General features: G+C 25.8%; 2 protein-coding genes across 3 annotated transcripts; one reads left to right on the top strand and one right to left on the bottom strand.

Moving 5' to 3' along the window:
• Nucleotides 1–1,039: 1,039 nt before the first annotated feature.
• Nucleotides 1,040–24,528, top strand: LOC126900711 (protein MCM10 homolog). Its single transcript, XM_050676622.1, has 7 exons — nt 1,040–1,316; nt 6,018–6,218; nt 21,220–21,630; nt 21,686–22,075; nt 22,304–22,441; nt 22,501–22,760; nt 23,277–24,528. Exons 3-7 carry the CDS (start codon nt 21,525–21,527, stop codon nt 24,264–24,266), a joined length of 1,884 nt encoding a protein of 627 aa, XP_050532579.1. The 5' UTR covers nt 1,040–1,316; nt 6,018–6,218; nt 21,220–21,524; the 3' UTR covers nt 24,267–24,528.
• On the bottom strand, nt 14,626–18,007 carry LOC126900724 (uncharacterized). Of its 2 annotated transcripts, XM_050676644.1 has the most exons (3): nt 17,014–18,007; nt 14,888–14,957; nt 14,626–14,765 (listed from the first exon to the last, which is right to left on the bottom strand). In XM_050676644.1, exons 1-2 carry the CDS (start codon nt 17,909–17,911, stop codon nt 14,932–14,934), a joined length of 924 nt encoding a protein of 307 aa, XP_050532601.1. In that variant the 5' UTR covers nt 17,912–18,007; the 3' UTR covers nt 14,626–14,765; nt 14,888–14,931. The 2 variants fall into 2 exon arrangements, with proteins under 2 accessions (XP_050532601.1, XP_050532602.1); XM_050676645.1 differs by lacking the exon at nt 14,626–14,765 and having other exon boundaries at nt 14,882–14,957.
• Nucleotides 24,529–25,035: the final 507 nt, after the last annotated feature.

Here is a 25,035-nt window from a genome sequence, read left to right on the forward strand (position 1 = left end):
AATTTACGAGGCTATTAATATAGTGTAAATATAGCATAACATATATTTTTATACAAAATTATAAGAAAATTTTTAATTTGTGATGTTTTTTGTGTTTTCTGAACAAATATTTTTTTGGCACATAGAACGTTTGACACATTCACTCTTCAATTATAATATATAAAAAAAAATTGAATTTATTTGTTAAAAGAGGTTTTTCATTGGACCAAGAAAATTAGACCATAAATTTATCTTATAAGATTAAAAAAAATCAACTAATTTTCGTCTCAAAATGAACATAAATACATTTTGTTTAACTAAAGGAATATGAACGTTAAAAATTCCCTTTTCCAAAATAGCTTAAGAATCAATGAATTTAGTAATACCTCTGCGAGTAAGACTCGCAATATATCTAAATGAATTCCATCTCGCTTTGGGAAGTTGCTTGTGAATTAAGATTTTGTCACCAGGTGCTAATAAGCAATAAAAGAATAACGATGATTATAACAAGATGTATAAGACCATTTAAATTACATGCATACAAAACAATGTAACGTTACATTGCCAGTATATTCGGCATTACCCTCGCAGTACAAAATAATTTTATGTAAATATATGCTTAGTTTCAAAAAAATAATAGAATAGCAGAAACAATATCCCCTATGTTCGTTATTATTTTTTGTACCTGTAATTTAAATTTACATTGAATATTCCGGTTAGCCCGGGGACAATAATTATTTATTATTCGTTTTTTTCGCGCATACGATTAATGAATGTTCTCACCGGTCCAGCAGAGTGTTTGTTGTTTTTTTTCTCTTCGTCGGAGGATGTATTTTTTTCGACTTCCCTTCGCACCGGTTTATTTCAATGAATTAACCCTTTACGATGGCAAGGAGACGACCCCTGCCGACCACCACAACCGGAATCCCTCTGACAAGATGCGTGTGTCCTTTCTACGATGAAGACCAAACACAAATATTATGCAGATTAGTTTTCATGTACCAAAACAATAACCGGTCGATTTAATTTTACCTCTCTTGCGTTGTCAGTTCATTCACAAGAACTGGTTGCGTTCACATTAGGGATTTTGTTATTCGCTTCGAACATTATTCAGATGTACTTTAAATGGTATCTGCAGTGTCTCGTTGTTTCTCGATATGATCCGTCTTTGTTAAAGGAAACGCGATATTTATGAGTAATTTTACAAGAGTTTTTAGTGGATTTTAATTAGTTTAATATTTCTTAGTTATTAAGAATTACAAAATGATCTCAGTAGCAGATAAAAGTTTTAAGAAAAACTTATACAGAAAGGAACTAAAGAAGATCAAACATTTTAGGTAAATAAACAACTTTTAATTTTCGATTATAAATAACATTTTTTTAAAATTTATTGAGATTTTATTTTACAAATATTATAAATTATAACCATAATAAATATTGAATACTAAATACATTTATATAAATAATAATTTTTGCGCTTTAAAGGAAGAATAACGGGAGAGATAGTATCATTTGACAACTTTTAATGTAAAATGTATAACGATCATTATTGTTATGCCTATAAAAAAGTTATGATTTTAACTAATAACTTAATAATATAAAACAATCAACTCTTTCTCGGCTCTTATTAAACTTGATGGTGTATTTTGTATTAAACAATCTTTGTTGATTTTATATAAATTTACACAACAAATATAACTAATGTCGATTTATTGATACTGGCGTAAATAGAGAAATATGTTGTAATAAGACTTATAATGCAATATATTTAAATATGTTAAAAGTTGTATTATTTCTCAGAAACTGTTTTTTTAAATTCTTCGCCAAAATTTTAATTTATAACTACCTGTAATAAAGTTGAACAAAACGAAGAGAAAAATCCACACACTTTCTTAATTCTGTGTACAATATTATATATTCTAAAGCATTATTTCAAAAATAGTATTCCTTCAATTACCTGGCAACCCACGTACACAAATATTACCAAAAAAATAAAAATCTACTGAACGGAGCTACGAAGTCCTATGTTAACAAAAATGTTTGCCGAAATAAACGTGGAATTATAATAATTGCATTCGCTTTCATTCATATATATGTATATATAGTTATATTTACGCTTCGTTATCCAGTATTTTTTTTTTTCAAGATTTTCCCAAGTGTCTTGTTAATCCGTGGTTTTTTTCTCTTTTCAGAGCCCGATGAGAAATGCCCTCTATTTATTTTGCTCGTTTTTAATAAATATTTTTTCGTTTTTCATCGAAAATACAAGCGTCCTCCCTTTATTCCTCTATTTCGTAAACATTTGGGAGCTACGGACCCTTGTTGATTAGCTTATCTTTCATCTGCAAAATGCCACTCAAGTACAATGTCATTGCCAAGAAAAAATAATATATAGACATCTCCAAATCCACGAAGGGCGTTACACATAAAATATACATTTCTCACAGGTCAAAATAAAATTTATCAAATCTCAAGTCGCATTAATAAACGGTGTTTGCTTAAAGTCCCGTTACTGTTGTTTTATTGAAAAAACATTTTTAGTAAATTGCTTGTTATAATTAATTGGATTGTCACCGAAATACTAAAATGCTATAATAGTTAGGCAGCGTTTATTTATATTTATTGATTATTTTAATGCGATTAAATTATGAAGACGTAAAAAAATCTAAAACTATATATTCTATAAGAAAAAACTATTGATGCTTTGAAATCATAATAAAAACCATTTCAATTAAAAATGGAAAATATGTGAGTTTTATTATATAGAAAGAATAATGGAAAAATATTACAGGGAAAAGGAAATATATTTCAGAGAAGCTAAGCATCGGAGTTCGATTTTGACAGCAAATATCGTAAATGTATCTCAATGGCATCGGTGGCGACAGAAAAGAAGAAAGAGTTTGAATTACATTCAGATAATAAGGCAGATGTCAGGAGGAAAATGTCACTGACAAAAAGAGATGGAAAATTCCGAGAGGACAAAAAACATTTCAAAATAAAAAAAAAAAAAAAATATATATATATATATATTAATATAAAACGGAAATCTTGAAACCGAAAACGGAAAATGAAATGCCGGCAGCTGCTGATGTAATAATAAAATAAATACATGTATAAAAGGAAAAAAGTTCGCCATCAGGCAGTTAGGTCTGATATTAAATCTGCTCTTGCCAATCTGTACTTTCAACTCGTGTGAGTTATATTATGTGAAATGTAATTTCTTTATTGTCTCGACAATAGAATGAAATTAGCTTCCTTCGTATTCGCTGCAGGTCATCCTTCTTAAAAGAAAATTATTTTTTTCATCAAATTTAATATTGCATAAGAGACAAGAAAAATAATGTGTATGAAAATTAAAAATTATATTATCATACTGTTTTATTTTATCGCGATGTTTTATGGAAATCGCTCGTAAATTTTTTTAACAAATCGCTCCAAGTCTCAATAAACTTTTTAATGATCATTATTTCTATTAGTTTAACAAATAACATTCGGTGAATAAATGTGTCGATAAAAAGATTAACTATAACAGAGTGAATTTATTAAACAAGGTTTAACAGTTTTGCTCAACTCGAAAAAGAACGTAAGTTTCAAAAACTACGACTATATCCATAGACTTATTTATGTTTAAATCGTTTATAACGGTCAGAGAAGTTTAAACGAGACCAACCTTTGACAACGACCTTTATGAGTTTAAGCTACACGCGCCATTTGTAATGTAAACCACCCTCGTTTTTCGCCAAGTATAATGGTCAATTGACAATTAATCCTCAGTTGTGATAACTGTACCAACACTGCACTGTGATGTTTAAGAACTCCGGCAAATCGATTTAATTATAATCCGAGAGAATAAGTTATGTAGTGTGCTCTTTTCGGAGGGGAATTTCTGAAAAAAACTTGTATTAAGAAAATAAATAAAAATAGAAATCTTGTAATAATAATATCGGATTACTCGACTAAATAGAGTGTGCATGCTTTTTGCTTTTTAATAATACATCCGGGACCTTTTCATTTCACTGTCAGTATTCTTAGTTGAGGGTTTCAATTTGTACGAGCCCCATAGGAAATCCTCTTAAGAGGCAGCTTTTTTTTCGTGGGTTTTACTCATGCAATAATTATGTATGATGTACAAAAATATAAGAAATAAAGTTTGGTAGTCAGTAACTATATATTATTTTTTTACAGTGCAGCTCAATATTCATTATTATTTTTTCATATATGATCCATGCTTCTAGCTTTATGTAGTTATTTAATACACTCGAGTACTTTAGTCGCTTGCTGTCCAAATAAATACAACAAAGTAAAAAGAACGACCGAAGAAAAGTTTTTTAATTTGAGAAACTTTTTTTGTTCCTACGCTCTCTGTCAAGTAAAATCTATTTGAAAATGGACTTAAGTACACCGTTATAAGTTTAAGTAGAAGTAGATAACAAGGATTTAATTTATTTAAATTTGTACGGTTGCAAAAACATAAAATGTTATAACTTTAATTAAGTCATACGTGTTTTGGTTTTATAAAATGAACTTTCATCGATTAAATATATTTTTTGTTTTCTTTACTGTACTAAATAGTGGTATTGAATTTATTAAAAAATAATGATTTTTGTAAATGATACATAACAAAATATTAACTTAAAAATTATGAATATTTTAAGGGAATTTTTTTTTTTAATGTATTTAAAACGAGTTAATAGCTCAATATGTATACTATGCATATTTTTTTTCAGGTTATATTTTGTTTTATTATGGTAAAAAATAGATTCATTTTAGAAATGTTAAAAATATAATAATCATAATTATATAATTATTATAAACAAAAAATAATCAAGTTGCTATTTTTCGACAAACAACTCATTTACAACAAGCACTTTCAATTTTAAAAGTTTAATAACGGTGAAAAAAACAGTTATTTGACATTAAAACAGCAATAAACATTCCATGAATGTTTAATCAACATTATTTTTTTCAAAATGCAAGGTAATACTTATATTTATTCTCCAATTACAGTCAGCTTGGCTATTAGCCGTCTTGTTAAGAACCCCATTGAACAAAATTGAAGTTTACGAAAAATTAGAGCTATTTATTACGTACCTTTAATATTATAGTTGTTATAAATAATAACTGGTATTAAGATAATTATTGAGTATTTTGGGTTAAAGCTGCACGTGTCATAAAGTATTCTACTTACTTAACGTTTTTGAATTAAAAAATGGAATTATAACAAAGTCCTTATAGTGCTTGTAGTTAAATATAGGGTTACTTAAAATTACTTTCGTTATTATGTATAACTAATAGCATTATAAAACCTCGTTATTTTATAAAATTATAACTGAATTACTTTTTTTATTGACTGTAAACGATTTGTCAATAATAGCAATTAACATTTTTAATAAATACTACCATACTCAAAAAACCTGTAGTTTTGATAAAAATAATTATTTTAGGAAAGAACATATTTTTCGAAGTTTTCTACATAATATGCATATTATTCTATAAGAACTTTAAAACATCACAATTGAAGATGGCAATAATAAGTTCTTTTATTTAAGATAATTACTTCTTTCGAATAATTTGCGTAATCATTTTGTACGGAGTATATTTATATATTCTGAGTGTTAAGCTAATTTCTATAAATGAGAAATGCGTTCAAGCTCCTATTAGTGTTTTTGTTTTTAGTCATATAAAACATTTAAAAAGTTTTATGTAGCCGTCTTTTATTAACCGAATATAAAAATTATTTTAATCTTACATAAAAATTATACATCTTCTTTATTAAATACTATTTAAGACCAATTTTTTTATTTTTTTCTTTACTTTTAGAATATTAGAATTGTTTCATTTTCAAATCTCGTCATTGCAGTGGTGGTGGTAGCCACGAGAAATGAAATNTTAGTCATATAAAACATTTAAAAAGTTTTATGTAGCCGTCTTTTATTAACCGAATATAAAAATTATTTTAATCTTACATAAACATTATACATCTTCTTTATTAAATACTATTTAAGACCAATTTTTTTATTTTTGTTCTTTACTTTTAGAATATTAGAATTGTTTCATTTTCAAATCTCGTCATTGCAGTGGTGGTGGTAGCCACGAGAAATGAAGTTCAAACGGCACGAAATCGACAAGAGCGGCGGTGGTAATTGTAGAGAGGCTGGAAAGGCGGTCTGTTGGATGCGCACTCGGTCTCCTTGGAAACGTTAGCCGAAGCCATTTTCGGTCCAATAACTTATACGCATGTAAGTTTTCTTTCTCTTATTTTTTTCCAGTCACATTAGTGTATACGCATCCAATTTTAACTTGTATAGCGTTTACGATGGATAAAATAAAAAAAGTAATAACTCGGGGCCCAATCCAACAGCCTGAGAGTATTGGCTGTTGTTCATAGAGGGTATTAAAATAAAATTGCTTTCTACGAGACCTGACAAGTTTTTGATCTGCCGGGCTATTAAGTAAATTATTCAATAGCGATACAAAGGCGTATAGTCGGTAGAGATCACCTGCTTGTCTTGTTAATACATTACGGGTTGTTTAAAATTCACTAATCTTGCAGTAAAACATAAGTGTTTTGTGTAATTGTTGTTATTGCTTTTACCCTAGTAAAATCAATAAGAAAAATTACAAATAATTTTTTATTGTTCAAAAACTATTTAATTCAATTTAATATATTTGGTGCTTAGAAACAGAGGAATGTATCAACAAAAAAAAAACTTTTTTTTTCTAGAAGATTTTATCCAATCATTATTGCTTTTATGTAACTTTAGAGATTTAAAGTTGCACTTTGTGACTCCAAAAGTTCTATCATTATGACAATTCATTTTACGGGAAGTAATAATTAATTTAAGTTAGTCAAATAAAAAAACCCATGATTTTATCCCACGTACATTTAGTGATTAATAGCAATATGTTTGTGTTTATAAAGTATTTCTTAAGTTGCACTTTTGGTAAAATTGAATGAGTTATCCAATAAAATGTTTATTCGTCTCAATTTCTCAAATGATGTTGTGTATGCCATTTAAACTTAAAAAATAAAATATGTATTATTATAGATAAATTTATCTATAATAATTTTTTATATAAATATTTTAATACTTTGGCTTAAAATAAAAATGTTTTTAGTTATATATTGCTATTTCGAATTTTTACATAAATCTATATTAGTTGTAGTATCAATTGTAATGTAAAAAAGAAAATTTGTAAATTTTAGATGCTTAAGTAAAAAGTCTTATCAAAACGCAAATTAATTTTTGGAGTAAGAGTTATCAGTTTGTTGACTCGTGAAAGTTTTATTAATGAGGCTCGAATAAAAACAAAAACGTGAAGGTCAAAAAAGAGAGAATTCGAGACGGGATGGCTTAATCCGTTCATCATTAGGGTAGGTTTCATTAAGTAACTGGCAATGAGTAATAAAAAAATCAGTAAAGAAAAGAAAATCTGAAAAAAAGTAATTGAGTAAAGGGACCATGATACTTAGCCGCAGGGCGTAGAAGAACTTTTAAGGGTGGAACAACTTCAATCTCTTCTTTACTGGCAAAATAATAATTAACGAAACAAGGCAGACAGTTTTTTCATTCCTCTTTTTTATTCAACCTCTCATTTTAAAGTTTTAAAAGTTTTTTTTTCATTAAGATTACACCGTTTAACGATAAACAGTTTTTTTAAGATTCTTTTTTCTTTTTTGTTGTCAACCTGTTGACTTGCTGGGAAATTACTTTTAAACGCATTCATTAGTGTAATCGCTTAAATGTGTTTTACAAATAAAAATAAACAGGCACTTTAGTCAACCCAATGACCCAATTATTTTTGAATAACATTTTGTAATAATTTTATTTTAATACAGTTTTGACAATTTAAACATTTACATTACAAAATTAAAATTAGAGTAATATATTTTAAAATCATATAAAATTTTTAAACTAAACAATTCATTATCATATTATAATTTTATTTGATAAGAAAAATTTTGAATGAATAATAAAATCTCAAATAAAATAAATAATAATTCATAAATTAATAATTCATATTTTTAAAGACTTTAGAGAGTACTACATAAATTATAAGTATGAAATAAATAATTTACAAGAAAAAAAAATATTAAATAAAAAGAAATTCTCAATTTACAGAAAAAATACAATGTTATTTTTGTAATTGTTGTATAAAATTATAATATAACATTATACTTATTTAATCATCAAGTTGGTAAAATATACTATTTATTATAATTGGGAATATCATGGCGATGTTAATAATAAAGTTGAATTCGATTTCGTATTTTATTAAAAAATATTATTTCATTGGTTGAAAATACATAAAATTTAAAAGTTTACATGTATGTACTTGCTATTTGTAACAAGAAAAAGTTAATAATAATGAGCTGCTACAATTTTATAATGTAAACATTAGGATTTCAATCGTAGTAATTGCCTTATAGTTAATTCATTTTTTTTATTCACGTGAGGAAATTCATTTTGGCGCCAAAGAAAATATATATCCGTGGTGAGGCGGTTTTTCTTGATTTTCTCCCTATTATGTTTGTCAGTACACCACCGTCATCAACTGCCTGAATGGAAGATTTAAAATGTTGACGGCGATAATATAACCATACAATGCTTTCGATTTTTTTAACTTCCATCTTATTTAAATACATGCTCTCCAGGCACCACCGGCACAGTATTATATATATATATATATATCTATATAGGACTTTTTGGCGTTATTGCAAAAAAACCAATTTCACTCAGTTTAATGGAAATATTTATGAGATCTGCGCCGAGGCCATTACGAGGGTTGGAAGATGTGGTAGCGAGAAGTGAGGAAGACCCGTGTGTTCAGCTGTGGGAGGCGAGGAGACTATACACGTCATTTTGTTAGCAAACGCGCGGTCAGGTGGAAAAGGCGGCAAGGCAAGACAGCAGGAAGGGAAGGCTAACGGTTTTGAGCAGAAGGGCGGCAGGGGAAAGTTCTTCGAAATGAGAATTAATGGCACAAAGAAGTTTGAAATCGACCGAGGATAGGAAAAATAACCAAGAGAAAAATAACGGAACCCCAAGAGCTTTCCTTCGATAAAAAACATGCAGACCACACGCCCACATGAATATAATACATTAATGTTGTAATTTGAAAATGGCATTAGAGGGCAATTTCGGAATCACTTTTTTACGAGTATTAAAAATAATTCAAAAGTCTAAATTCTATGTAGGTACACGAGAATCTTGAAGAAGATATGGACATATGGTTGTAGATCATAATATGTTAATATATGAAAGCTGTAACAATCTCATACAGAATAACTTATTTGACGTTGTTATAACAATGTGAAAATATTAGTGGCTGACAATAATTGCATTTATAGTAGCCGTAAATACGATTTAGTTAGAAGGTAAATTTTTAGGGTACTAATAACTAAAAATTATTTGTTTAATTAAATGTTGTATTTCAATTAAACGATTCTTTCAATATTAACTACTCGATTTCTCTTAAATAATAATTTTGTTTATGCTTTTATTAGTTACATATGTATTTCCATTTATTTTTTATAAAATATTTTTTGATATGTTTTATAACGATGTCAGTTATACTTTTGAGGTAACAAAATATTTAATTAATTAGCTTATAAAATAGAAAATTATGTAATTAAGAAAATGACTGGTCGATAACAATTTTTAGATCAGTATTTCAAAATATATTAACAATTTAAAGTAATAACTGATGAGGTGAGACGTAGGTGCTGCTATTTTTATCACTAAATATTACTCGGTCTCATCTATCTCCCCTCTAAATATAAAAAAATTAGTAACTTCTGAAATATTAGTCTAAAAGTTGTCATCAACCAGATATTTTATTAATTACATCATTTTTTATTTTATAAGCTAATTAATTATGTATGTTTCCATTTAAAAAATTAAAGTTAACATCCTTTTAAGAAATAAGGCATAAACATAAAAAATGTTGTATAACAGATAAATAAATACTTATATATATATATACATACACAATTAACAAAAGTAAAAAAACTTACAAAAAATTATTATTTTAAGAAAAATTATGTGGATAATGTTAAATGAATCACTTTGTATATTAGTGATTCTATTGAAAATATTATTTAACTTTTCTACCGTTACTGTCGTTTTATAATGTTCATCTTGTTTTTCTGTAATCAACCATTGGGTTTGTTTAACAAGAGCAAACTTCAGTTAAACTAGTATATACTAGTATAATTAGTATAAGTTAAATGCAATGGTCTCCTGTTGCCTTTTGTCAAAGAAGGCACATTGTTTTAAAATGTACTGAATTTACTTTAGTGTTACGGTTAATTTTATTTAATCAACATTGTAGCTTATTTAAAGCAAATTCTATATAGTACTCCTTTTATATATTATCTTATATTAAAATTTTTTTAGATATTTTAATAGAATAGTGTTATTTTTATTATAACTACAACCAATAGTTAATAAGTAAGTAAAGAATTAAAAATATTTCAACAAATCATTAAATTTCTTACGTTTTTAAAATTTATTAAATACTTAATTTTTGTTTAATTATCTTCGTATAAAGTTATAAGTTACCTCATCGGTTATTAAATTATATTTAAAACTTATTCCGAATTCCTTTTCTTGAACTGAACTATAAATAGTATAATTTATTTTTGCACCGAATGATTGTAGAATTTGTGTTTAGTTAAATATTTTAAAGGATTATTTTCGTATTATGCTTTTGAATTTATGATATTTAGATTTCCGGGACTCAATTTAGCATATAACTGTTTATTGTACGTTATATTTAAAAAAAAAATTAATTTCAACAATATGCAAGCTAACTTTTATTTGAATCCTATCAATAAATTAAAAAAAAAAATAAGAATATAATGAAAAATAATTCATTTTTTATCTGTTATTTCATTGTTGTCTGTCGGTTAAAATTATGCAGCTACACAAATTAATATTTTTGTCTTATTTGATTTATACGAATGCCGAAATTCCATTCATGTTTCCATTAGTGTGCACTTTAATCTTAATAGTGTTATTGCCAAAAGTAGCCAACAATACAATTGAAGAAAATTATAATAATAATACAAATGATGCTGTAAAAGTAAAATCGCACAGAAAATCTTCTGAGCTACAAGATAACCAAAACCAATTGTCAACTATAAGGGATCGAAATCTACGCGGTCGCAAAAGTAAGAGGGTGTATGGTGACTATAAAGATTTCGACAATATGAGATTTAGAGAGTGAACAGTTAGGAACGCAAGACAAAAACATGGTTTATGCTTATATAAGAGAGAATAAAAAAACTAGAAGTAATAAGATCCCTCTTCTCTTTAGCTACTATATGCCTTGAACCACCATACCTCTTAGTCAGATATGGATAGTAAAAAGAAGTTAAAAAAAGACCCTTTGGCGGTGGTAGTGGGAAATTCGCGATAAGAAAACCCTGGAAAATTCCACATTTGCATTAGCCAACGGTTGTTTTTTCCTTTTTTTCCCAGGGTCTTTCCACCCCCATACTCGCGTATACACTTGCANCAGGGTCTTTCCACCCCCATACACGCGTATACACTTGCAACCCTCCAACCGATCGTCGCCATATTTCTTGCCGTTCAACCCCCTACACGCAAACACACATAAATAAATATATATATATAAATCCATTGCTGCCTTACACATCCACTCATACACATAATGCCTTTCTTTTTTTCGCGTGTTCAAGTTATCGATCAAACCTCTACCACCCTCACCGTGGTCTATGATAAAGGCCGCCCATTTTTTCTTTAACAATGCTCAAAACCGTTTGGTACAATATTTTTTCAATACCAAATATATTCACGATATGCATTGAATTAAAAATGATCAATATTAGGTTTCTATTCGTAAGGTAATTAAAATAATTGATTTAGTTATAGTGTGTAAATTATACTAATGAACTGGTTAAATAAGTATGTTTTTGGAGTAATTTTCAAGAATGATTTATTTTATAATTTTTAAAAATACTATTCATGAAAATTTCGAAAACTTATAGGGATAATAAATTATTTTAAACCATCTACATACATTTTGACCAATAAGAATTTGTACATAAAATGTTTTTTAGAATAAACGTAAATTCATCGTAGTTTAATATGATTCTACGTTAAATAGTATTTGGCAAATGTATTTATAGGGAAAAAAAATCTAAATAACATATATATTAATATTATAATAATATATTTTGTGTATGTTATTGAAATCAAAAAACAAATTATTTTAAAGCATAAAAAAATTATTTTAACATTTTTAATTAGTAGATTTTTTCAATGTAAAAATTATTTATTTTATGAATATTTAAGACACTAGAGTTGTTAAAACAATTTATTTATTTTTTTAGTTTATAAAGCATCTATTTGTAATTTCTGCTAAGATATTCTAAAAAATGAAGCAATTAACTTACCAGTAGTTCAATTAATTAAGATTTGAAGTAGCTATATAAAATTCAGAATATGATTTGCCAATTTATCAGAAATTCTTTTATTACTTAAAAGCTATTAAGTGTACTTATTTTTTATCTTCGATGGAAAACTATATAAACTGTAATTGAAATGTTTAACAAGTAATGTATTCCATGTATAATAATATATATTAAGGTCATTGAAGTAGAGCGCTGTTTTTGTATGTAATGTTGTGCGTTCCGGAGAAATATAATTTTCACTGAAATACAAAAATACAATATATTTTGTGTTTCTGGGAGAAAAATATAATAAGAAGTTGCATTTGGTTTCTTGTGCTCATTAATATTTTTATGGTTTCCCAGATTTTTCTATAGCTCTTACAACACTTTGCTACCGAATTTTGAAATACATAAAACTTTGTTTTATGATCATGTACTATGACCATAGTTTTATCAACATTGTAGGGATCAATCATTGATGTAAAATTTCACGTAATATTCTATTAATTATAATTTTACTGTTGATATTTAGTTAATGTAAATTATTTGTCATTGTTTTAGAAAATTTTTTAACTAACATTAAATGGTTATTTAGGGGTGAGTTTAGCCTAAAATATTCTCAAAAGTGTTAAGGTGTAAAATATGTTAATTTGTTTAATAAAAATGAAAAAATTGTTTAACAAATATTAATTATTTTTTTTTTTTAATAACTTTTGGCTGTTATTTGATCATTGCTTTGAATGAATGAATTGTTCTATAAAACTGGCTAACTTCTTAGTTTTCATAATTTATTTAGAACTACAAACAAAATTTAAGTCAGTGATGTTTGACCTTTTATCTATGATTATATATAAGGCTGTTGTTAAAAAAAACTTTTTATATGTAAATTAATAATAAGTTAGGAGCAGCTGTAATATAATTTTTTTTAAGTGATGTATCCCACTATACTCTCAATTTAAGTACAATCAGCGTATTATATTCCATAGGAAACATTTTTTTAAACAATGCACACAAACTTTAATCGGACAAATAAGAGGAGATTTTTTTCTCTATGTACCTTTATCACCCGTTGTTCACTAAAAAAATAGTAATACCATCACCGAAGAATACTATTGAATCCTGTATATCCCCATCCTAACAAAACATGTAGGCACCTAAATGCACTTGGTACAGATTTTTTTATCGGTATGCAAAACAGATATGTACACACTAAACAATACTAGTACTGCGATACTTAGTGTGATGATAAATGTTGTCAACAGTTTTGAATAGAAATAAAAAACTACTAATAGCAGTTTATGTATAAGTGGGTTTTAAATCAAGGGATGTATTGAAAAAGTATAATACAAACTAGTATTAAAACAATGACCATTACAATAAGCAAAATATATTTTTCATAGCATTTATTATTAATCGTTATAATAGGAAAAAATCATGCACATTATTTTATTCGCATCTATTAGAAATTACAAGAATTGACGATTAATACAATAGAAACTGAAATAGTTTATAGCTCTAAAAGTGTTTTTAATATTCTATTAAATTGTATCGATTTTTAAAAGTGTTTATAATTTTCAAAAAAAAAATAATACTAAAAAAATTAATAAAAGGCCTTTACTAAATAAAATAAATATAAAGTATCAAAATTTTAAGTTTTAGATTCACAAAAAATGCAAAAATTTTATAAAAAAGCTACTATATCAATATATTATTCAGCTTAATTGGGAGGACATACTATACTCCCAGTGGTGTTTTGGGTGGTATACAACAAAAACACTACTGTATACTCTCTTCGTACACATGAATGGTCTTGCTCGTATTTCCTTTTTACCAATCTTTTTAAACTTTAATCCTTATAAATTCAATAAATTTAATGTTATATACATCCCGCGATTTTTTTTTTTGTCAATCAAACAAAAATGTTTGTTAGGAGAATAACTTGTTTATCAATCAAACAATTATTATACGAAAAACGAAAATATTATTGATTTAATAACAAAAAAATTGTCGGACTTATATTTCTTTTTCAGTATGTTTTTAGAACGATACGTAATGAAGTGATTTTCAAATTGAATTGCTATTTTATTCAGAATTGCTGCTGCATACAATTTATTTTAATATGAATTTACTCTCACTTGTGTAATACTCTGTATTAAAATTGAGATAAAAATATTGACAGATGTGTAAATAAGAGAAAACATTTCAATCAGTAAAAATCAATTTAATTAGAGTTACAAATTGTATCTATTAAAAAATATTTAAATATATATATATAATTGATTTAAAAATATAATTAATGATTCTTTATTTTCTAAAAATCTACCAAGAAATGGTTAACTAACGTCTTTTTCATACTTTTTTAATCCTGAAAAGCACATAAAATTAATATTAAATGTAATACAAACAATTATAAAATATGTTATGAAAAAATGTGAATAATGTATATGAATTTTCGAAATATTATATTCAATAATATAAATATTGTACCTTATTTTAATTAATTAAACTGTATTTGTGGTGCTGTATTTATTTTATTCTTCAGAATTTCTTTTACTTTCTATATATTTGTATAAAAAAAAAAAATGTTTAATTAAATTATTATTCATGGAAAATAATAAACATTAATTTTTATTATTGTTTGTACAATTTAGAAATTACCATTATAACGGTGTCATATTTAAAAAAAAAAAATTCGGGAGGGGGGTTTAAAAATTTGACTGAAAAGTAAAGTACAAATGTTTTTTATTTTACTTCTACCTCTTAATTGAATTTTGGTAATTTTTAGAAATTTTAAAGAAAAATGAAAAAAATGATCAACAAAATTATTTCAAATTATAGTCTCATCATAAAAGTTTCTAGTCGCATCATTAGTATGCTACTTGGTACATTTTTTTTTAATTAAACTATTGATTCTGAATACGTTAATGTATTATTGATTGATTATTATTACTGATTACTTTATTATAAAAAGTAAATTTATACGAATTTATCTTCTATAGTAAAACGATAATTTATTGACGTTAATGTTTAAATATTTCCATAATTTTCTTCATCTTCTAAATGACGAAATATTTACTGTTGAAATTTATAAAAATTAAAACTAGTCCACGATATAGAAAATGTATTTTATAATAGATACATTATAAAAATTTTTTTTTTTTATAATTTTTTAAGTCTAAAGAACATTATTGGTTTATAAAATATTATACATAAAAACAATTATTAAATGGTATTGTAGTTTCATGATAATTATAAAACCATTCACAATCAATTATCGCCTGCAACTTTCTACATAACAATAATAATGTACATTCAAATGCTCATGCAATTTAAAATCATGTAATTTAAAACTTTTGTAAATATAATTTTATTTGTACTTTTTTAAAAATTCAATAGTTTTACCTACCTTAATAAAAAAAATATTTATTAGTATAGATATCTGAACTGTTCCAGAATTTTTTTCAGTTTTTAAATAACATGAAATATTTACAAATATTGAAAACGACAATTTCACTATAATATTAAAAAAAATGTTTCCCTTATATATTTTTTGTAGTCTACAGAATTTTTATGATTATAGTTAGTTAAGTTAATACACATAAAGAATATAATTTCGGTATCTAATACTATTGTGATGTTAATAAATTAATATTAAATTTAACAGTAAGTTAAACAAGTATAAAGCTAACAGACCGCAGAAAAATATCCCAGTAGGTGAAAATGATTGACAACAATATATGTCATCTATGCTCTTCCTTGCACTCTAAGGGTGTATTTATTAGGGACTAGGACACAAACCTCTAATAAAAAAAATGTCATCGAAAATAATATATTAACATCGAATAACGTCTTTGGTATTTAGAATTCTGTTAGTAATTCTTATCATAGAAACTACTTTATACTGACAAAAATTCAAATGTATTTTAATAAATGTATAATTTATTTTATGATATGAGCTAGATTTATCATTAATTGTGACACGAAAAATTTCGGGGGTTTCTGTGGCACTTTCTAGACTCCCGGACGTCCCTGTAAGTTTATGTGTAACATTTGTATGAATGTATTACTTTAATTTGTTATTAAAACGATCAAAGTTAAGGTATAATTTTTTTTTTAATAAGATTTCCACTTTTAGTTTTTGTAATACGTAATTGAATTAGTATGAAATTAAATATCCTATCGAACATTTTCTATTTTTCTCATTCTTTTTGAACTATTATTAAAATCAGCAAAGCATATGTGTAAATAAGAGATTTTTGATTACTTCACACCAGCAAAAATGAAATAAATTTATATTAATGATTGTGTAAAAATATTATAAGGAAATTACATTTAGCATCCCAAATTTTTTTTATTATTTGCGCCTTTTCACTATAATATACCATATATGCACATACTTTAGTACCTTAATAGTATGTTTATTTAATAAGTCTACTAATTGAGTCTAATATCTGAAAATAAATTAAACACTTCTTTTATTCAATAAATATATTTTTTTTTTTTATCTTAAAACTGCTATATCATTTTATTATTAAACTATTTTTAAAACATTTGGATAACTTTTTTAAGTTTTCAAAAATATAAATTATGTTATGTAATTAAAATAAAATTACCGTTTTCAATATCTTCGCATGATGTCGTTATGTAAACTTCGCCGGTTATTACATTATACTTAAAACCTAGCTCAAAAATCTTTTTTTGAACCGTATGTTCAATAATTTCATTTATTTTTGTAATAAGATGAACACTTAATTTATGTCCATCAGTATCTTCCGATGGATTCTCCTTGTATTCTTTCATTATACTGTCCATGAATAATTCGCGATCTTCAAATATCAAACTAGCAAACGAGCGTGTACTCTTTATTATTTCTCTAATTCTCCCAGAAAAAAAAGTTTTTATAAACGATAAAGTAGTTTTGTTTGGCTCCTTTGATTGTAATTTATCATCAAAATTTTGCAATTCATTGAACATATTTTTTAAAATGTACTTTTCCTTATATCTTATTGACGTCTTCAATGAATTACTATGCATATCATCTATAGCATCTATTGCTCCTTCCATTTTCTTTGCCAGTAATAATATATTTTGTATTGTGTTTAATAATTTATTTATACAATTGATTTTATCATGTTCATCAATATTATTAAATATATTATATAATTTTATATAATCATGTTCTAATAAGTCATCACAATGTTCTCGAAATTTATCAACAATGTAGAATAATTTTTTTAAAACATTGCCATGTGAAGCCGCAAGGAATATTGTAGCAATTCGTACTCGTTTGTCAGCATTTGAAGAATCAATATCCTTTTCAGATATATCATTTAAATGATAATTACAACCTAAAATTGTTACTTGACTTACGTCATTTAAATTTTTCCATCCATCATTTTTAAAAAGATGTCTGAGGATAACTGATTTTGCTGCTTTTTTAGCCTCCGTAAAATACTTGACATAAATTGGCATTAAGAAAATTAAAACATAGATAAATTTTGAACATATCATTTCTGTGATTTTTAATTTTATTGAATAACGTTTTTTAGATATTTTAATTTTACAGACAATTTTTGTATTTTTTAAATCTGTATGAATTTATTTATTATATCACGTATGTATGTTCATTTATACATTTAGTTATGGAACCAAGTCAACAAATATTTAAACAATTATTTTGTAGTGTATTATTAAATTTACCATCAAAATTTTAAATCATAAATTAAAATGTTTTATATAAAAAACGTAATCCGAACACCAGTCAACCTATTTTAAAAATGAATGCTTAACATTTTCAAATAAAAATACCGAATGATTAATTTAAGATTAAAAACTTACTTTCTGGGAAACTATTGAAAATGTTGAAAAAATTCGAAAAATTAACCTTTTTAAAGGAATACAGCTCTTGAAGTGTACTACAAAAAAAACATTCTCTACGATTGTTATACTATGAGAAATCGGCTGTTAAATAAAAAAAATTGTTATTAAAAAAAAATATTTTTTTTTAAATTAAGCTGATAATTTTAAAAGTATCTAATATTTTGTAAGTGGACTTTTTGTTGACCTGCAGCAACAACGTAGTTTGTTTCTTGTATAACGACTATGGGGTAGCAAGGGTTGCTACCATCTAGGTCAAGTGTCAGACCTATTAAATATGATTACCTGACCATAGGTTAAATTTAATTTTAAATTAATTAATGATTGAAATTTGAGTAAATATGTCGTTAAATATAAATAATTGTGATTTATAAACCATAAACTATGATAGTTGGAATTGTTTATGTGGTTGGTATGTAAAACATATCGTAGCCTGTGTCTAGATTAAGGAACAGGAATAAAATAGCAATCACTTAAGCTACTTGTGCAATAAAAACATATATTATAGATAAGATTAATAAGGCAATTAATTTAAATATTGAAAAATAAAATCAAGTTAAACATGGACAAAAATATGAATGTATTAAAACCATGTCTACAAAAATGGCCGACATTTGAATAATATAACAAACATCACGAACTGTATTGGAACACATCCGTTAAGGTTAATCGGAAAATAATGAAAATACCAGGAGCGGTCTGGACACTCGCTCATTAGCGTTGGCTNTTAAATATTGAAAAATAAAATCAAGTTAAACATGGACAAAAATATGAATGTATTAAAACCATGTCTACAAAAATGGCCGACAACAAATATAAAATAAAATGTTTTAACAAAATTGAATAATATAACAAACATCACGAACTGTATTGGAACACATCCGTTAAGGTTAATCGGAAAATAATGAAAATACCAGGAGAGGTCTGGACACTCGCTCATTAGCGTTGGCTAGAAGACACACGTGCACATTAATAAAAGTGATATAAATAAATAGTTAGTTTATAATAAAACAAAATGAAATAAAATAATTAATAAAACACAACTCATTAAATAGATATAATTATAAAGAAAGAAAACGATACCCGGACTCTGAAAGGGCCCATCCAATGGTCTAGATGCTTTACTGAAAAAACTGGCCGATCTTCGTTGCGCGGCTCTACTCTATTATTGAAAACAACAGTGACGAAAAACAAAAATATATGCACTCTAACACGGCAATGACAAAAGGACCGAAGAAGAGCTAACGGCAATTTCAAATGATATCAGCCAGTCTTTTTAGAAGTGATCCATGTTGATAAACAATTCGATTTTAATTATATTTATTCTTCCTTGTCGCCAAATCTAGCGGTCAACGGCAGAAATAATGAGATGTTTACACTGCTGTGTATTTAAAAAAATAAATCATTCGCGCATTTTCTTGTGCGATATAAAAAAAAAGCAGATAAATAAACAAAACGTAGAATTTGTGACATTATAATTATACAAATTATTGTGGATTTAACAGACTCATATCGAAGCGTTTTTCATGATAGTAATGTTAATCACTGTCAAATATCACCTATACTTGTCTCAACTAAGCAGTAACTTCACTTTGTCTTNAAATATCACCTATACTTGTCTCAACTAAGCTGTAACTTCACTTTGTCTTTTTTATATTATCTAACTAAAAAGGAGTTCCCATTGAAGAAAACTATAAGTTAGGTTTTTTGTCTTTGAAGCGATGAAAAACATGCTATAACTACATGCATAATGTTGTAGTTTTTTGAACCAAACCATATTTTAATAAGGANTTTTTTATATTATCTAACTAAAAAGGAGTTCCCATTGAAGAAAACTATAAGTTAGGTTTTTTGTCTTTGAAGCGATGAAAAAAATGCTATAACTACATGCATAATGTTGTAGTTTTTTGAACCAAACCATATTTTAATAAGGAAAAAAACATTTTTATTCAAATCTCTACAGTAATATTTTTTTTATTCCTTCGGGGTCAAATAATCTTGACTTTAAGTTTCTTTATTGGGAACCCCTATTTATAAATTCATTGTATGATAGAAAAATAATAACAATATTTTTGTTCTTATAATTTGTTTTATTTGATGGACTATCTGATACGTTACAACATTTATAAATAATGTAATAAATCATATAATCATTTTATAAATAGAGGTTCCATTAAAGGAAATTAAAGTTAAGGTTTATTAAACCCTGAAGAGACAAAAAAAGGTATTATGTAACCACATATTATTGTAGACATTTTGGAGCCCAATATATTTTCTCTTTACAAAAATGTTAAATTCTCAATAGTTTCCATGACAATGAGTGACTTATTCTTAGGTAACCCTTTAGAGTTTCACTCAGTATAATATATAAAGAAAGCTAAAAACTAGACTATTATTTACAAAGCGTGTTCATAAAAAAATGATTTATGCAATAAAATTATTATTAAAATAAAATTCGTTGTATTCCTTTTAATTTGACTAAATCAATTTTATTTTAGTACATAATGTGTGCAACAATTTTAAACTAAAATGTAGAAATTACAATTTTAAGTTTAATAAATACAAAGGCGTTCTCAGTAATTTTTATTAGGGAGAGCTAATATCAAAAAAAAATATCTGTTGAGATTTTTATAGGTCATATTTTAATTAAAATGTTGATTAGCACCGCCAATAAAGGCGTTTGGTCCCTCAATTATTGTCATGACCATACACAGTTTACATAATTTCCTTTTGATCACTATTAATTTATTCATCACTTTTTGGAGTACCTTTTTCTTAATAGATCACTTAATTAATTTTATTTACAGACTTCTTTTGCTATATAAAATGTTTGTCAACAACACATACATTTTTTGTTGTGTCAATACCATTCTCATCTTTTATAGATTAAGGAAAAAAATACCTATTTATAAATCAATAAAAAAAATTTTTTCTGTTTTTAGTCAATACTACAAGTTCTGAAATTAGCGAATCAAAGATTGAATGATACAGGCATAATTATGAATAAAAATGGCTTGACTCAGAAAAAAATATAAAGTACAGTCTACTACTAGATGCCGCTACTATTCTTATTGTACACGTTTTGTTATCAAAGGAATTACATTTACCGCCAAAAATTATAAAGTGATAATAAGTAAGTCTGAAGGTAAAGAACCATGATTTGTAAAAAAGCCACTTCATTTATGGAATTTTAAGCTTCAATTTGTCCTATATTGAATATTAATATTTGTAAATTGTTCACGACGACATGGATAGCGATAATGAAAATTTCAAAGCTCTTGCTCAGTTTTTAGAAACTGAAGAATTAGATTTCCCAGATAGTAACATTAACAAACATAATTTTTTGGAAAAAAGTAAGTGTATTTTCATATTTATTCTTTAGTTGAATTAAAATAAATTAAATTTTAGAGGAAGTCGAATCTACTGTAAAACAATCACTAAATGAACCTAAAGAGCCTGCCAAAGGAACTTTCAGTGACTTTTTCAAATCACTAAATTCAGTTCATAAACCTAAAATTGTGGACTTGCATGAACCGACAAATAAGCATAACACGACTAATAAAGAATCTACTCCCAAAACTCCAAAATTTGGATTTGATCCTTCTGTTGATCCTATTTTTGGTTTACGAATTATAAATCCCATATTATCATCACAAGCAATAAAAGATAATATGAGTAACAAAACTCCTGTTCCAGTTAGTAGAGTGAAAACCTTTGTTACTTCAGGTGATATTTCTTCAGATTGGGTAATTGCTGGTGTTCTAGTCAATAAATCTTTACCTAAGACTTCTCAAAAAGGTAGGAATTTTTTTTGATATACTAAACAATTGTAGTAGATAAAATAGATTATAAAGTCGGCCACACAAGATATTTAATCACGATTATCATTTTATATTCTAAGTACAACAATATTTATACTTTTAAAGTTTAAATACTTAATATTAAATTAAGATTTAAAAAATTATATTATATATTTTTACATTTGGTTCTATTGCTGTGGATTAAAAGAATTTCTTTTAATTTTAGGTACTACTTTTAGTATATGGAAACTTAGTGATTTAAAACCAGGAATGAATACAATTACTCTATTTTTATTTGGTAAGTCACATGCTGATTTGTGGAAAACTGATATTGGATCTGTTGTTGGTGTTCTTAATCCTAAAGGTATATAATTATAAATATAATTGTATTTTTAATTTTTTTAAACATTTTTTCATTTTTAGAACTTGATTCCAAAGATCGCAAAGATGGAATTACTTTATCTATTAACAGTGGTGATCAAGTTATGGTGTGGGGTAGATCTAAAGATTATGGAACTTGTAAGGGTGTAAAGAAAAATGGAGAAAAATGTGATATGTTTGTTAATATTAACGATTGTGATGTTTGTACTTACCATGTAAAAAGAGAATATATAAAACACTGTGGTCAAAGAGCTAATCTTGGCAACTCAAGACCAACAGCTGCTCATAGTTTACGTGATAAAGTTAGTTTTATATAATAAACTATCTGTACAAAACCAAAAGTATAATATTCAATTATTAAATTATTTCAATATCTTGTATTTTATTTTTAACAAGATTTAAATGATAATTTTCATAAAAATTCATCAAATGTTTATAATACTAAGAAACCTAAAGTATAATATTTTTATAATATAGTCTAATCTTTGATAATATGATACTTTAAAAACAAAAATGCTACTTCTGGGTGGAGAGAATTTTAATGTAAAAATTATGGAACTTGGTGGAATTTGTTAAATGTTTTTGTTTACATAATTTTTTTAGTATACTACTAAATTATGTAAAAATATGGATACTATATGTTTTAATTTAGTCAAGAAATGTTTAAATATTAATCCATTTCAACAATTTTTTTTAAAACTTTTGTAAAAATATTTGAATTTTCGTCTAGAAAATAATAAAATTTTAATAGATATGCATAGAATACTTTTTTTATTACATATATTTTATCTTTATACTAATTACTTAATTTTATTTAGGTATTAGGTAAAAATGAAGTATTTTATGGAGGAAAGAGTTTTGTTTCTACTAAAGCCAATCATTCTAAATTAATGAAAGAAGATCAAGCTAAGCTTCAAAGATTGACACCTGCAAATAAACAAAATACTGTTAATTTAGCTAACCCATTAAGTATTCCATCTTCTACTACAGTGGCTAGTAGACGATCTACTGCTATCCGTGAGTTTGTTGATAACTTAAAAACCAATGAACTTACTGGATCTGGAAAAAAAAACCTAGACTATAAAGAAGCCTCACCAATGTGTACTTTTAAAGACTTGTTAGGTAATTCAACTAGTTCAAATAATTTTGGATCTCAAAGAAAACGATGTGCTAAAGCAAATGCATTAGAATATATCAAATCTAAGGGACCTATTCAAAAAGAAAATCCAAATTTGTTTGAAAAAAATAATGGAGGAAAAAAAAGAAAAATGCCTGAAGATATTGTACTTGATCTAGAAAATGGAAAAAAAGTTGCAAAAGAAGAAAAAATATCTCAGAGATTTTTAGAATTGATGAACTCTACTTCTCAAAATCAAGAATTAATTGATATTGCTCAACAAGAAGCTGAAGATAAATATTTTGATGATATGGATAGAAAAGAAAAATTAGAACAAAAAATGATGAATACTTATAAAATGCCATGCAAAGCTGTTCGTTGTATAGTGTGTAAATACACATGGTTTTCAGCGTCTGAGTGGTGTAAAGCACAAAAACATGCTTTACGTGTAACTGATGCAACAAAACGCTTTTTCAAATGTGGGGATTGCAATTCTAGAACAGTCTGCTTAACAATGTTTCCATTAATTTCATGTAAGAATTGTAGTAGCTCTAAATGGGAACGAGCTCCTATGATGGCACACAAAAAAGTTGATGAAGTTAACTTAAGTATTCGTGGAGATGAACAAAGTTATCTAAGTGCCATGCAACCCAAATTAAGTCTTGGACTATTGGTACCAAATGATAACTAAAAAATTGTTGATTATAAAAATTTATGGTTACTTTAAAATATGATGTAATAAAATCCCTACTAAATAGCTTTATCTATCTATAACTATTATATTAATTTTTTGTATTGTGAAGCTTAATAAGTCTAATTGAATTTAAACGAAATAGACTTAAATTATTAGACTTATAATTTATAACTGATACAGTGAATTATTAAAATTATTATATTAGTATTTAGTTAAATTATATTTATAATGACTTTATAAAAGTCGAAAGTTCAATGAATTTATGTTGTTCATTTATGTTAAAAATTATTCCTAATTTATTAGTATAAAGAAGTAACTATTAAATAGTTTATATTATTTTGACAACATTGGTTATTGTATATCATAACAAACATAAATTTCAAAATTAATGATATTAAACAATATTTGGTTTTAATGAAAAGCATAACTATTTATTTTAATTTTGAAACTAGTGATTTTACTGAAATTAAATTATCTTCAATATGTAATAATAAATATTGTTCACTATTTTAAAAGAGATTTTGATTAAGATCTAGAAATATATTGCTTATAATATTGTTCATAAAATGATTTTTTTCTTACTTTATTGTAGACTAAGTTAAGTACATTGTAATAGAAAAACAAATTAGAATTTTTTTAATTCAGAAAAATGTTAAGCTAGTTAGTGTCCTTTAAAATTAACTAGGGTATTTTGAAAACATTTTTAAAACTTAAAAAATACATTTATGCTTAAATAAAGATATATAGTAAATATAAATTATAATCA

This window comes from Daktulosphaira vitifoliae, unplaced genomic scaffold (genome assembly GCF_025091365.1).
Source record: "Daktulosphaira vitifoliae isolate Bord-2020 unplaced genomic scaffold, ASM2509136v1 Scaffold_3, whole genome shotgun sequence".
NCBI classification, from domain to species: Eukaryota; Metazoa; Arthropoda; class Insecta; order Hemiptera; family Phylloxeridae; genus Daktulosphaira; species Daktulosphaira vitifoliae.